Source organism: Callorhinchus milii, unplaced genomic scaffold (genome assembly GCF_018977255.1).
Source record: "Callorhinchus milii isolate IMCB2004 unplaced genomic scaffold, IMCB_Cmil_1.0 Scaffold6, whole genome shotgun sequence".
Taxonomy (NCBI): Eukaryota; Metazoa; Chordata; class Chondrichthyes; order Chimaeriformes; family Callorhinchidae; genus Callorhinchus; species Callorhinchus milii.
Genome location: NW_024704747.1, coordinates 25,111,442 through 25,126,659, shown reverse-complemented (window position 1 = coordinate 25,126,659; position 15,218 = coordinate 25,111,442). Strand labels below are relative to the sequence as shown.

Genomic DNA, 15,218 nt, shown 5'->3' with positions numbered 1-15,218 from the left:
CAATGGGTTTCCACTTGTGTCAGAACCCCAGTTAATCAAAAAAATCCAACTTGAGCAAAGGCACTTACTTCTTCAGCTTTGCTCTGAGATCTCCTTCAATGAAGACTTCTTTCTTCTCCGCAACCTCCATACTCGCGCTGCATTCAAGTTCACCAAAATTGTTCGATGCGACGCACCTATACTCTCCAGAATCAGATTTTACCACATCTTTGATTTCCAGTTTGGCATCTTGTCCCTTTTGTTGCACAAAAAACCTTCCACCATGGTTCAGTTGCCTCCATTTGCCTTTCATCCACTTAACATTTGGTATTGGGTCACCACCAACTTTTGCTATAAATGCTGCTGTGCTCTCTGAAACACACAATGTTATTAAGATCAATAATAATTACGTTTTCCCCTTTTATTCCCAATTTTCTCAGATCCTCTGGTTTTGAGGCAAATGTGGCAACATTACAATTGCACTTGGAACCATACTTCCTTCAAAATATTTGTATTATTTTTTTCGCACATTAATCTCTTTAACTTAATAAACAATAAAGGAAATACTTGAAGTGCGCTTACTTTCCGTTACTTTTGTGTTCTTTGGTTTCTCAATGAAGAAGATCTTGCCTGGCTCTGGTGGAGTGGCCACTTTCTTTGCTGGGGTGGTTTTTCCTAAACCAGAACAAGTTAAAAATATTTGAAATTCAACTATTTTAGCATTTAAATAATGTCCGTGGTTTGGAACTTTCCATAAGGAATTGATCAGTAACTTAAGGTTTCCTTAACAACATTTTAAAGCAGAGCAAAAAATATAAAGAACATCACATACATTGTTTACTAATTAAGCAAACGTTTGGTTCTGTATGCGTAAGGAACGAAAAATGTGCTTTTTGCCATGACAACTTTAAATCATTTAGAATTGATTGGCATTTCAGTTTGCTTTCCAATATGTTTAATTTAGTTTTAAGTATCATTCCAGTATTTTAGTTCAGAATAATTAATATTATATTTCTCAACAATGTGTTAATTGAGACGAATTGTTGAACACTTCTGTTCATACGATCAATATAATCTATCAATAGTGCTGTTGATCACTGTTGCGCTTGGAAAGAGTCCTCAATGCTGGGGGACAGGGGGCAGGCCTTGGAAATATAAAGCCAAGTCTCAAGAATTTCATGAATTTTGCCTTGTGGCAATCTCAATCACTGAATGGTTGAAATGGGAAACGTGATCAAAATGCAGAAGCACTTGGTTTAAGCATCCTTGTCCATCTTCATACTTTCCTCAATTCCCCTTGGCATCATTTTATGATCAGCCTTCGGGTTCTTTTCTGCTGATATAGGGATAAGCATGATAGACAAAATGGAGATACATACCTGGGCACATTTTACCTTATGGGTAGTTAGCTATAAAGGAAGAAAGTTTAAATATATGAAAGCTTGTACAGTGATACTGGAGTTTGGACAACGTGCCTGTACATGTACTAGAAGAACTGGCATTCGATGTTTGGTAGTTCTCTACTTATATTATTGTAACAGTGAACAAGAAAACTCTATGAGTAACAGTATATATCTTTTGTCAGTTTGTATACCTTGAATTGTTAACTTGGCTTTGCAAGAGTCACTTCCAACCTCGTTTGTGGCTTTGCATAGATAGTCCCCACTGTCTGTTTTAACCACTGTTTTGATTTCCAGGGCAGCTGTGCCATCGGTGAAGGTCATCTTCAATTTGTCAGATGTTTTTATTTCTCTTCTGTCTTTAAGCCACTGGATCTTAATGGGTTCACCTCCGTGGACGTGGCAGCTAAGCTGCGGCGACTCTCCTTCAGTTGCTGTCAGTGGTTTAAGTGGTATATCAAAGACAGGTGGCGTTTTAAGCTCTAGAGTAACAAAAAATATACAGTCAGGAAAATCATAGGAGGCCAAACTGTTTACCAAATGTAGGTACCTCGAAGCTATCCATTGCTGCTTCTTACCCACTAAACTCCTTTTTTNCAAAAACCGAGTGAGCACTGCATGATTAGTTAGCAGAGCAGATACTTACCTCTCTCTGTCCACACATCATTTCATCCAGTCAATTTGCCAAAACTTGGGTAACCATGCCCCCAAAAAGAAGACTGCTCCGTTTAAATTAGTTTCACTTGATTTGAACTCTTTCCACACTGAACGGATACTTAGCGTAAGAACAATTAAGTAAGGTGAATGAGAAAGAAACACGTCAAGCTTGCAGAGACATTCCGTGAAATGAAAAAAAAACACAACAGCGTTTCTAACGATTAAAATTCCCTATCCACTGTTATCCAGCACGTTGATTAAAAGTTGCTTTTGTGACTAACCTTTGATGAGCACGGACACGGTAAATGATGCAAATCCCACTTCATTGGAAGCTTTGCATGTATAAACAGCCGAATCGATGGGAAGTGCTTTCTTCATGTTCAACAGCACCACATTATTCTTAAATGATATTTCATGTTCAGTTTGATGTATTTCCTGTTCATCCTTGAACCATGTTACAGACAGAGGTTGAGAACCAGATATACGAGCTTCCAGTTTTACAGCCTTGCCTTCTGTATCTTGTATGGTTTCAAGAGGCTTTTTCGTGAAGCTTGGTGGGATTTTACGTTCTGTAACAGATAGGCCCAGCAAACATGACTTTTTCTTCAAAGAACGAAAGAAATCCTCTGAAGAGTAAAGAGTTAGAAATATCCCTAAAAGCACAGTGCTCACACATGCTCTGTTCTCCTCTGGTTATGAAACTTGCCTATGTAGGATTGACTGTGCTGATGGAAAGAATTCATCATAAATTGGATTTGGTAAATCTCATCCCTGTTCGTAGAGGCTCAATCTCTCAGTTTCCTTGAGAAAAGTGCTAAGGTTAGTTTGAATTGAAATGTCGCCCAAATAAAGTAGAAGGTGTTCAAGTTTGGAGCACAAAGTGCATTTTTTCAGACTAAGTAAATTATTCTTTGTGTTGTGTTACACCTGACCTGGGAATGTGTGATTTTCACAATAATTGTGTGACAAAAATACAATAAACGTTCCATTTAATAACATCTCAACTTGAGGAGTGCAGATATTCACCAAGAACTCAAAAGAAAAATAAGTGGAATCACTGATATGCCCAGAAAAGATTTATTGGTATCAGTTGATTCATTGCCTCAGAAGCTCCAAGAAATGATCTAGATGACAAGGAAATCTTTCAAGCCTTGTATAGTAAATGCTTCACTCTCTCCTCGATTTGTCACTTTCTAAGAATAAATTCCCTGCTCTATGACTTCTAGTGATTGATCATGACAACCTACGTGTTACCTTGAAAATGCAACATGTGATAACGATCTAACATTTCTCCCCTTGTTCACCAATGTTAGGAACAGAATCAACTTCTTTACTTTCATATACGCTGAAGCCTCTCATCAAATTCTTTTCTTGTAAATGATGTAGCAATTATTTAAACTGTGCAACACAGCGCAGTCTATCTGCCAGAAACAGGAAATTATTTGTAACCTTATATCAAATCTTACTAATAACGTATTGTTTTAGAATATCTGATGTATACGGACATTACGCAAATAGTGTCAAAGACTCTCTGTTTCTGGTGTCTCTGAACTCATTCTACATCTCAAGAGCACATTTACCTCTGACTCACTACCCACCTTCTCCTTAGACAGAACCCTTAGACTGGCCACTTTGTGTACGTTATGCTGAATATTATCCCATTTTTCTCCTTAAACCATTCATTTTTTTTACCTCTGGCATATCACCTTTGGTGCATTTCAAAAGGCAAACATACAACAAAAAAACCTACACATTCCTAATATCTTCTGATGAACACACCAGCGCAACAGACTTGTTTAAGGACTAAACATCCAGCAGTTGCACCCTACATATTTTTCAAATGGTTAAAAAGCAATTCTTTAACACTTACCTCAATAGTTAAAGGAAAGACAGGTATTTGAAGAAAGACAGACATAAATGAGAGTTATTGAACAATACCTTTTGCAGTCACTCCTGCTGAGCAAGAGACTTTTCCGACATCATTGCTGGCCTGACAAGTGTATTGGCAAGCCTCTCCCTTCTCTGCTTTTAGAATCGTCAAGTGAGGTGTATTGTTCTCAAAGGTCATCTTATAGATGCCCCCAGATCGAATCTCTCGGTTATCCTTCAACCAGGTCACTTTGATAGGGGTAGAGCCAGTTACATGGCATTCAAGCTCTACTGGGTCCCCAGCTGTGACTTCCACTGCTTCAAGCGTTTTATCAAACTCAGGAGCAGCTCTGGCCTCTAAAAGTCACAACACGCAAAATAATTAATTTCTAATCATTGAATGTTTCAGTTCTACGGGATTAACGTACTGGAAAGACAGGTACATGAAAGAATCAATTCCAGACAAAGATAAAAGACAAGAATAAAGGCAAAATCTGAAGGCAATTAGTAAAGTTTTCACTCAACGAACCTTTCATAGTTAGTTTTGAACCACATGAGGCTTCTCCAACCATGTTGGAAGCTTTGCAAGTATATTCCCCGGCATCGACCATTTCAGCGTTAAGAATCTGAAGAGTTGCCAGGTTTTCTATGAAAGATATTGTTACATTTCCTCCACTGGACAAATTCACTCCATCTTTAAACCAAGCCGTTTCAATTGGAGCTGAACCTGACAAGCGGCATTCAAATGTTACTGGACGACCCATAGTTTCCTCCATGTCCTTCAATTTTCTTGTGAAAGAAGGTGCAGTTTTAAGTTCTGCAAAATAAATAGTAATAAAATAAGCGTATTAAAAACTGTGGTTAAATAAGATTTTTTTAAATAAGTAATTGCATTTGGTATAGCGCCTTATCACGACATCTCAAAGAGCTTCACAGGATTTACTGTGTAATGGAGTGACTGTATTTGCGAGCAAGTGTGGCAGCCAATTGGGCAGATGGCAATGCCCCACAAACAACCATGAAACAGATGACCAATTTTATTGAGGGGATTGTTGGCCAAGACATCGGGAGAACTCCCTTCTCTTTTCGAATAGTGCCGTGGGATCTTTAACATCCATCTGAACAGGGAATTATATTTAACATCTCATCCGAAGGATGGCACTTCTGGCAATGCAACAGATGACACATTGGAGTGTCATATTAGACGATGAGATCCTGACATGAACCCACAACCGTCTGCCTCAGAGGCGAGAGTGCTACCACTGAGCCAAGCTGACACGCATTTTTGTAAGAAAAAGATTAAGATATCCAGATAAAGCTTAGCGTAGACACATCAAACTGCAAAGCAGCGTCACCTTGTACAGTCAGTGTGGCCTTTGAGGAACAGCTGCCAATTAGATTTTCAGCTTTGCAGACATATTCCCCACTGTCACTTATAGCTGTTTTCTTCAGTTCCAGTGTGGCAATATTGTTGTGAAATGCCATCCCAATGTTAGACATCATTCTCAGCTTAGTGTCTCCTTTGTACCAAGACACTTTAATTTCAGGGGTTCCAGTAAGGACACACGACAGAGATATTGCATCACCGAGTGTGACTTCCAAAGGCACCAATTCATGGACAAAAGTTGGTGGTTCTGTAATAATAATAATAATAATAATCCTTGCATTTGATACAGCACTTTATCATGTCTTTGAGACATGTCAAATTCAATTCGATAAATTAGATCAGTAATGAAAAGAATACTGGAGCGCAAAGCAACCGAACGCAGTTGCAAAGTTGGCAAGTCAAAGAAATACAGATTTAACAAACCTAATACAGTCACTTCAGCGTGACAAATGTCCCCTCCGGCAGCATTTTCCACCTCACAAGTGTATTTCCCGCCATCCTCTCTAACGCTGTGCTGAATTTCTAATATACAAGACTTATCTGTGGTGGTTAGGGTATATTTTTCAGATTGAAATAATTCAAACCCATTTTTCTTCCAGATAACCTTGATTTCTGGGCTTCCAGAATAGGTGCAGTCCAGACAGACAGACTTGTTCAGTTCAATGCTGGAATCCTTTAATTTCTTCTGGAACACTGCTGGCTCTGGCAAAGACACACAAAAAAAAAACAATCTGGTCAAAACAGATCTCGGCAGCACTACGTGAACTTCTATGGGGTGTTTGCAATGTGTACTTTCACAAACCTTTCACAAATAGATTTGCTGTGCAGGAATCCTTGCCAGCATCGTTGCTGACCTGACAGATATAGTCTCCACTTTCAGATGGATTGACATTAAGTAGTTCCAATACTGCCACCGAGTCAGTCAACGAAATATGACATTTTCTTCCAGTTACCAGTTCAGTGCTACCTTTAAACCACTTCACCTTCAGTGGGGCCGTTCCAGTAACAACAGACGTAAATCTTGCTGTAGAGTCAGGCAAAACCTCTTGGGATTCAGGTTTGCTCATAAATGAAGGTGGTTCTAAATGGATCAAAAGAAAATGGTCCTCTGCATCATTAAGACTTCAATTTATCTGACAGAGATTTAAAATTAAACGAGTCCAATCCTGCCAGCTGTTTAACATTTACTCGTGTAGATTTCCAGCAGGCATTGCTGGCCAGTGAGCAAGAGAAAGGGAGCCCTGGTTGATTTTTTCCTTTCCAAACTCAGCGGCTAATTTAGTGTGCCACCACCCCTCGCCCCACCTTAGACAGGCTAACTCCACGCAGACCAGAAGTTCCATCTAACACCTCCCTGACCTGTGTAACTCAATAGCACACAGCATGGGGAACTGAGAGATCAAGCAAGCCCCCAGATAAGTCATTCACTATGAATAAAGAATACTGAAATTCATACAAAAAAAATAAAAATTGAAATATAAGAATGGGCAAGATTAAAAGAAAAGCCTTCATATCTTCAATGAGAAATAAACTCACCTTTCACAGTCAAGACAGCACTGCATTCATCATTTCCTGCAGCATTTGTTGCTTTACAGGTATAATTGCCAGCATCCAAAGTTTCCAGTGTGCTGATTCTTAAGTTACATGTGTTATCTGCAAACGAGACATCATATCTTTCTTCATGTACAATCTCCTGTCCATCTTTGAGCCACGCGATGGTGAAGGGCGCTGATCCAGACAACTTACACTCCATTAGGATGGGAGAGGCCAGGATACCATCTGCTTTCTTTAACTTTCTGGTGAATGATGGTGGAATAATGCGATCTGTTTGAGACACACCAACAGCCCATTGATTTACCAAAGCTTTTTTTTNCACAACAAAGAAAAAAACAAAAAGAATTTAAGAACATCTTTAAGACAACAGGATAAAGAATAAATGACAATGAACCCAACCTAGAACATTGATTGTTGCTTTGCAGCTATCTCTACCAACATTATTCTGGACTTCAAAAGTATATTGTCCCGAATCTTCCCTTTCTCCAGAAAGAAGCTTTAGGCTGGCGATCTTGTTCAGAAAACTGATCTTATATTTTCTGCCAGTCACTAGTTCTTTACCATCTTTGAACCATTTAACTTTCAGTTCTGGTGTCCCAGCCACAACACATTCCAGAGCTGTGGTGTCTCCTGCAGTCACACTGACAGACTCTGCTTTCTCCACTATCGTGGCTGGCTCTGTAAGATAAGAACACCTCGTGTTACAAACATCTTCCGAGACGCATAAGAAATGATCAATAGCGGTCCAAGAGAACGGTTAAATAAGGGTTCCATTCCGTAAATGTCGAACGGGAATTATCCCTAGATTGCTGACCTAGGACTGATACTTTAGCAGTGGACTCTTGCATTCCAGCATCATTTTTGATCTGACAAGTGTAATTTGCAGCATGGACGCTTTCTGCTTTTGCGATGTGCAAGGTGACGACATTTTGTTCGAAGGATGTTGTCACGTGCTCATGATCTCGCACTTCCTCCTTCTCCTTCAACCAGGTGACGTGAATGGGCTCTGAACCTTTAATGATAGCCTGCAACGTGACTGACTCCCCAAGGACGGGAGAAGCGTTTGAGAGTTTCTTCACAAACGAAGGTGGCTCTGAAGATTTAAAGACACGAGAGCAAGATTTATGGAGAACGAACCTGAGCGTCTCTTTTCCTTCAAGTCCCACATCAGAAAAGTAAGGAAATAGCCAATTGGAAAAAAAATTGACAAACCTCTGAGCTTTAACGTGCCAGTACAACTGTCACTCCCCACGTCATTCTTAGACATGCACTGGTATTCGCCTACATCTGAGGTTTCCACTTTAAGAATATGAAGGCACGCTACATAGTTCTCGTAAGTCATCTTGTATTTTTTACTGGCTCGGATTTGCCGTTTGTCTTTGTGCCAGGTGATCTCGAAAGGAGCTGTGCCAGTCAGCTCGCTCTGGAGAATGATATCAGAGCCTTTCAGTACGTGCACGGACTCCAGGGTTTTACTGAAGGCAGGGGGTTCTGCAAGAAAACGTTCATTGGTTGCATTGGGTTGTAGGCGGAAAGGAAGCTCAAGAACCTTGTGAAACAATGGCAAAACACAATTTTTTAACAATCATTCCCACCTTTGACTGTGACGGCAACACTGCAGCTCACGCTGCCTGCTCATTGTGTGCTTCACAGATGTAATCCCCGCTATCTGGCACGTCAGACTCAGCAATCTCAAGAACGGCCGCAGATTTATCAAAGGACATTTTATATTTGTTACTCGCTCTAATTTCGCTGTCGTTCTTGAACCACGAGACCTTGATTTCAGGCGTGCCAGTCACTCTGCACTCAAAATGTGCCGATTCACCCTTCTTCAGCACTTTGGTAGGTTCCAGCTTCTGACTAAAGGACGGAGGTTCTAGGAAATCAAATGAGATACACTTAGTGCGAAGGTCACCGATATATCCCTTTTTGGGAATGGCTGAAGTTATGAAACAGGAAAGAAACACGCCGAGAAAGACTGAATAAAACAGCAAGAGAAAATGTTACTTTCTTTTAAAAAAAGAAATAAGTTTGACACTTGTTATTACCAAATAAATGGTGGTTAACATAACATACGAAAAAAGAATACAATGAAGATTGTATGAATCTAATGTAGAATTATTGTAATGACTACCACAATAGACGAATGTACTGAGAACACTCAGTAACATAAAGAAATGGAGAAAAGATAGAACAAACGAGACACGTACCAACAGATAACATATACCAACACAACACAGAATTGCACACCTGTTACGGACAGTTTTGCAGTACAAGTGTCTACACCAGCATCATTGGTGACGTGACAGGTATAGTATCCTGTATCAGAAGATTTTACTGAACACAGTTCAATAAAGCTGGAGGAAGCTTCCTTCACAATGATACACGTAGCCTCAGCAGTTAGCTCCTTGTCATCCTTAAACCATTTGAAAAAGAGTGGAAGTGTTCCTTGCACAACACTCTTAAATTGCACTCTTGAACCACGAGAAACTCCCTGTGAAAGTGGCTTCACCACAAATCTTGGTGGTTCTAAAATTCATTGAAGAAAAATTGTGCACATTGAAACAAGAAGCGCATATGAAGATCCATCCGTTGATTGCAGAAAGCTTACGTTTATGCTATGAGCGGCATAAATTTCCGAAAAGACGATTCACAGGGTATTTATTTCAAACTTTCGATCAATACTGGTATTTAAAGCAGGTATTTTAGATAAATAGTCGACATTGTTCATGTTAAAAGCATTAAAAATTGAGCAGAAAATAGTAAGGTACTCTTTCAAACCTTTTACTGTTAATGCACCACTGCATTCAGCACTTCCTGCTACATTTGATACTTTGCAAGAATAAATTCCACCATCTGCGATATCAAGTTGATTAATCTCCAAAGCTGAAATGTTATCTTGCAGTGAAATTTTATATTTGGTGCTATCTGATATCTCTTTGCCATCCTTATACCAATGAATGCTCATTGGGAGAGAGCCAGAGATTTTGCACCCCATAGACATGGAAGACCCTAGTACATTGCTCATATCCTTCAATTTTTTCATAAATGTTGGTGGAAATGTTCGATCTGCACAACATAAAGCACAACCTGTCAGCCTTAAAAATTCAACTTTTTTTTTTTACACACTGAAGAATATGTCTCAATTGTATTTCTTTTATATCCAAACTTTCTAACGTTCCAATATATGGAAAAACACCAACCTAGTACTGTCAATGAAGCTTTGCAGCTGCTGACTCCAAAGTCATTTTGGACTTCGAAAGTATATTCATCACTATCCATCTTCTCTACAGACATAATCCTTAGGCTGGCCACCATTTTCTCAAAGCTCAATGTGTAATGTCTGTCCGATGTCAGTTCCTTTCCATCTTTAAACCATTTTACTTTTAAGTCTGGTGTACCAGTCACAGTACATTGCAAAATTGCTGGATTTCCAATAGTTACATTGCATGAATCTGCTTTTTCTATAATGTTTGCAGGTTCTGTTTAAAAAGAAATTGCACTGTAATGTTCACATACTTGACGTTTTAATGCAGCTTCCTCTTGAATACAGGAGCAAAGAGGTAATGTTAAATTTATGTAAGACACAATTAGGAAGTATTAGATCCAGTGTGGGGCATCTTACTATACAAAGGCAATCAGATTTGTTGAGAGGGTACAGTGGAGATTTACTAGGTTAATAGAAGGAATGAGGGGTTATATGTTAAGTGGAGAGACTTACAAAAGTTTGGATTGTTTTTATTAGAGCAGGGAAAATTAAGGGAGGGTCTAATAGGGTTTTTCAAAATGATGAATCGGTTTTGATCGGGTAAATAATGATCGACTATTTTCACTGTTCGACGTAAATGGAGGATTATTACCACAAGAATGAAGGGAAGAGAACTAAAACATATAATTTTACTCAAAGGGCTTTCGGACCTGAATCCATTTAGCATTTAAAAGGGAATTGGGTAAATACTTGCGGGAAAATTAACGGGTATGGGGAAAGAGCAAAGGAATGGGATTAGCTATAGTGGAGGAAACGCAGATGTGATGGGTCAAATGGCTCCTTGCTGTGCTATTTACTGATATAATTCACAAAGTATGATATGAAACAAAGTAAGATGATATACAATAATTTTGAAATCGCCAATAATTGGTTTGCATGCATTGTCCAATTATACTGCTGAATGGCATCTACCAACCTGTTACTTTCAATGTAGCAAAACATTTCTCAATCCCTGCATCATTTTTGGCCTGACAGGTGTATCTTGCACCATGTTTTGCTTCAACAGATATAATTTGCAGGGTGGCCACATTATTCTCGAAAGAAATTATGACATTATTATCTTCCTTGACATCGTCCTGATCTTTCATCCAACTTATGGATAAAGGTTGTGAGCCTTTTACAAGGCATTGAAATACTGCGGAATTTCCAGCAAAAGTTGTAACATTTTCAATCTTCTTTACAAACGATGGTGGTTCTGGTTAAGATAAACAGTCATAAAATATAAATACGTATGCTGCTCTCTTCCTATCCCAAATAATAATCAAATGATTCTAGATCCCATTTGAGACAAGCATTTTAAACTATATATGTGCGGTATTGCAAAACAAAATCCTCTCGGATTTTAACTGACCTTTCAATTTGACACCACAATTGCAGGTACAACTTCCCACCTCATTTGCAACCGTGCACTTGTAGTCACCAACATCTGAGACATCCACCTTCAAAATGTAAAGGCTAACTACAAAGTTTTGCGTGATCATCTTGTACTTTTCACTAGATGAAATCTGTTTGTTTTCCTTATACCATGTAACGTCAAAGGGACCTGTACCAGTCACCTCGCATTCGAGAGTGACTTCACAGGCTTTTACTACCTCAGTGTGCTCAAGTTTTCTTTTAAAAGTGGGAGGTTCTATGAAGTAATCACAACGGAAGAAATACATATCAACCAAAATGCAGAGACCAATAGTACCCTGATCAGGGAATAAATACTGTAGGCATATTTTGTTTCTGAATGAATTAGGGTGATACTTTTACAGACCTTTAACTTTAATGTCTGTGCTGCAGCTGTCACTACCAGCTTCATTCCGTGCTTCACAAACATAATGTGTACTGTCGTCCAGATCAACACCAAGTATCTCAAGAACTGCCACAGAATTATCAAATGACATCCTGTATTTGTCACCGGCATTGATTTTATGGCCATTTTTCCACCAAGTAACTTGGATTTCAGGTGTGCCGGTAACAATGCATTCAAAGAGTGCGGAGGCTCCATTCCTCAGCACTGTCGAAGAATCTAGCTTTTTAATGAAGCTCGGAGGTTCTAGAAACCAAAATATAATCACCTTAAATATAAGGGTTACTTCACTTCGGTAATAATCATGAATAAAAAAGACATTTATGAACTGCTATCACTTTTTTAAAAAATCTCTTCTGCTCTACGGAAAAGCAAAGTTAGATTACTTCTCCTTATTTATCGGTTTTAAGTGGCTTCCTCCCCTTTGCTGTATTCCCTCGTGCTTCTTTATCTTGGGCTATAGATTCCCCCCAAAGCAATCCCAATTAATGTCACTCTGTATTCAATTAACAAAGATCGACTTCTACAGGCAGTGTAGTTCTGCCAGCTCTTACATGATGTCTAATGTTCTGCTCCCAATTTGGCGCCCCATCTGGCAATTTAACAAAGAATAGCGAAAAACAACGAGTTACAATTCTGAATGTTACTGCAAACTCTGATTTGAAAGCATGATAGTCCCCATCCCCACCTCCTCTATCCCTCCTTGTAGGAGTCTATCTTTCCACCACTGGAACTCACCACCCTCATAGAGAAGCTAAGTTACCCTCTCCACACTTTGAAGGCTGAAAAGGATAGCTAACACGGCTAGATCGCAATCGTAGTAAAGAAATCCAGAAATGCAGACCTTTAACAAACAATTTTGCTGCACAGGTGTCGGTACCAACATCATTGATGGCTTGGCAGGTGTAACTGCCCGCATCAGATACTTTGGCTGAAAACAGCTCTAGGAAATGTGTTGAGCCTTCATTCCAAATGGAACATGCCACACCAGACATCAGTTCCCTGTTATCTTTGAACCACTTTGTAGTCAGCGGGGAATGTCCTTTCACAACACTCCTAAACTGTACTGTGGAACCAAGTATAACTTCCTGGGCCATTATTTTGACCGTAAAACTCGGTGGCTCTAAAATTCGTACAAAAAGAAAATATTCATTGAAATCAGCCCTGTATTTCAAACTGCAAGAGATTACCAGCAAAATAAGGCAACGTTCTGAATGATGTACTTTTTGATACATAACTTGATAGCAAAATAAAAATCGATATAATATATTAATTTACTGCGCTTATACACACCAAGAAAATGTAGAGAACTCTTAGAAAAAAGATGTGTATTTGTTTTAAGACTAATTAAAGTCATTAAAATAGTCTTTCAAACCTTTTACGGTTAAGGTACCACTGCATTCATCCCTTCCTGCTGAATTTGTTGCTCTGCAGACATAAATCCCACCATCTGAAAAATCTAACTGAGTGACGTCTAAAGTCAGTACGTTGTCTTGATGTGACATCTTGTATTTGTTACTATCTGATATTTCTCTGTTATCTTTGTACCAAGAAATAGTCATGGGAATAGAACCAGACACTTTGCATTCCATGTGCATGAAAGATCCTAAAACAGTGTCCATTTCTTTCAATTTCCTCGAAAACAATGGAGGAATTATTTGATCTGTCCGAGGATATAAAAAAAAGAGTGTAAAACATCAAAAAGGGAAGCGTTTTGAACTTTATGCCGAATTTTGAAACGCCTGCTTTTTTTTAAAATAACAATTAAACCCTTTTAAAATGCAATTCAATCACAAACCTAATACGGTCAAAGAGACACTGCAGTCACTTGTTCCAAATTCATTCTGGACCTCAAATGTATAGTCGCCAGAGTCATCCATTTTAACAGACAAAATCTTTAGACTGGCCACTTTTTTCACAAAACTTGTTTTATATTTTGAATTAGACGCCAACTTTTTCCCATTTTTGAACCACGTAACTTTGAGTTCTGGTGTACCAGCCACAGTGCATTCCAATATGGCTGGATGTCCGACAGTCACAGTGAGTGGCTCAGTTTTTTCTAGGATTTTTGCAGGTTCTATGAGAAAGAAATCAGATCATTCACATCAGAACAACTGTGCAGTAATGTGGGCCGTGATTGAGACTTGAACAGAATAAATTCCACGAGGAAGCGGCAACTATTCCGAGACAAAGATCCTCAATCAATCGTAAAACATCTACACGCGTTCAACGGTAATTGTGCTGATTAATTCCTACTGACCCATGACTGTCAAAGTAGCAAAACATTGGGCTGCTCCTGCATCATTCTTTGCCTGACAAATGTATTTTCCACTATGATTGTCTTCAACGTTAGTTATCTCCAGTGTGGCAACATTATTCTCAAAGGACATTTTAAATTTTTCGTCTTCTTTGATATGATGGTCAGCTTTTATCCAGCTTATAGATATAGGAATTGATCCTGTTACAAGACATTGGAATACTGTAGAATTTCCAGAAAATGTTGTTGCATTTTCTATTGTCTCTATGAAGGATGGTCGCTCTGGTTTGAAGTGAACAGAATACATTCTGTTATTTTACAGTTGCACAGGCGAAACATTCAATATAATTAATTGATAATAATGCATTCAACGTCGTCTCACGATGAAAGTGGCAACCGAGCAAATACCACGAAACAACTGACCTTTCAAACTGACTCCGGCACTACAGGAGATGCTTCCCACTTCATTCTTTACAGTACATTGGTATTCACCAACATCTGAAATATCGGACTTTAGAATGCAAAGACTGGCTAGTGATCTCTCAGAGACCATCTTGTATTTTTTACTAGGACGAATCTGCTTTTTGTTCTTGTACCACGTAACGCCAAATGGACCTGTACCAGTCACCTCACATTCAAGAGGCACATCACTTGCTTTCACTACCTCAACAGATTCAAGCACCTTTGTAAATGAGGGAGGTTCTACAAAAGCAAAGACATCCACATGACAAATTGACAAATCACAGACATTGAACATTTCTTTTTTTAACAGTGATTCCCAGCAACAATTGTTGAGCCACGAAAACAATATTCCAGTGACTCGTATCTGAAGGCCAACTTGGTGACTGATTATGGGCGTTAGTCCAACGCTCTCTTTCACTAAATGCACAGAGCTATGTTATTTAGATTGGTTTGTATTCAATTACAATTTTCAAAGGCACTTACATGCCTCAAAGTTAATTGGGGCCAAGAGTCGTTGATTCTAAACAATAAAAAGTTAGGAATAATATATTTTTAAAATAGTGACATTGTCACATATTATTCTGAAAAAC

General features: G+C 38.9%; 1 protein-coding gene across 1 annotated transcript in view; it reads right to left on the bottom strand.

Moving 5' to 3' along the window:
• Window positions 1–15,218, bottom strand: part of ttn.1 (titin, tandem duplicate 1) — a 227,881-nt gene that overhangs the window by 157,767 nt on the left and 54,896 nt on the right. The window contains 26 exon segments of the mRNA XM_042336317.1: window positions 69–351; window positions 562–654; window positions 1,574–1,861; window positions 2,318–2,605; window positions 3,975–4,262; window positions 4,435–4,722; window positions 5,261–5,539; window positions 5,716–5,994; window positions 6,095–6,373; window positions 6,829–7,116; window positions 7,246–7,524; window positions 7,661–7,939; window positions 8,059–8,337; window positions 8,442–8,483; window positions 8,486–8,722; window positions 9,097–9,375; window positions 9,628–9,915; window positions 10,050–10,328; window positions 11,031–11,309; window positions 11,466–11,744; window positions 11,874–12,155; window positions 12,754–13,032; window positions 13,285–13,572; window positions 13,708–13,986; window positions 14,170–14,448; window positions 14,590–14,868. Coding sequence (XP_042192251.1) covers window positions 69–351; window positions 562–654; window positions 1,574–1,861; window positions 2,318–2,605; window positions 3,975–4,262; window positions 4,435–4,722; window positions 5,261–5,539; window positions 5,716–5,994; window positions 6,095–6,373; window positions 6,829–7,116; window positions 7,246–7,524; window positions 7,661–7,939; window positions 8,059–8,337; window positions 8,442–8,483; window positions 8,486–8,722; window positions 9,097–9,375; window positions 9,628–9,915; window positions 10,050–10,328; window positions 11,031–11,309; window positions 11,466–11,744; window positions 11,874–12,155; window positions 12,754–13,032; window positions 13,285–13,572; window positions 13,708–13,986; window positions 14,170–14,448; window positions 14,590–14,868 — 6,859 coding nt within the window.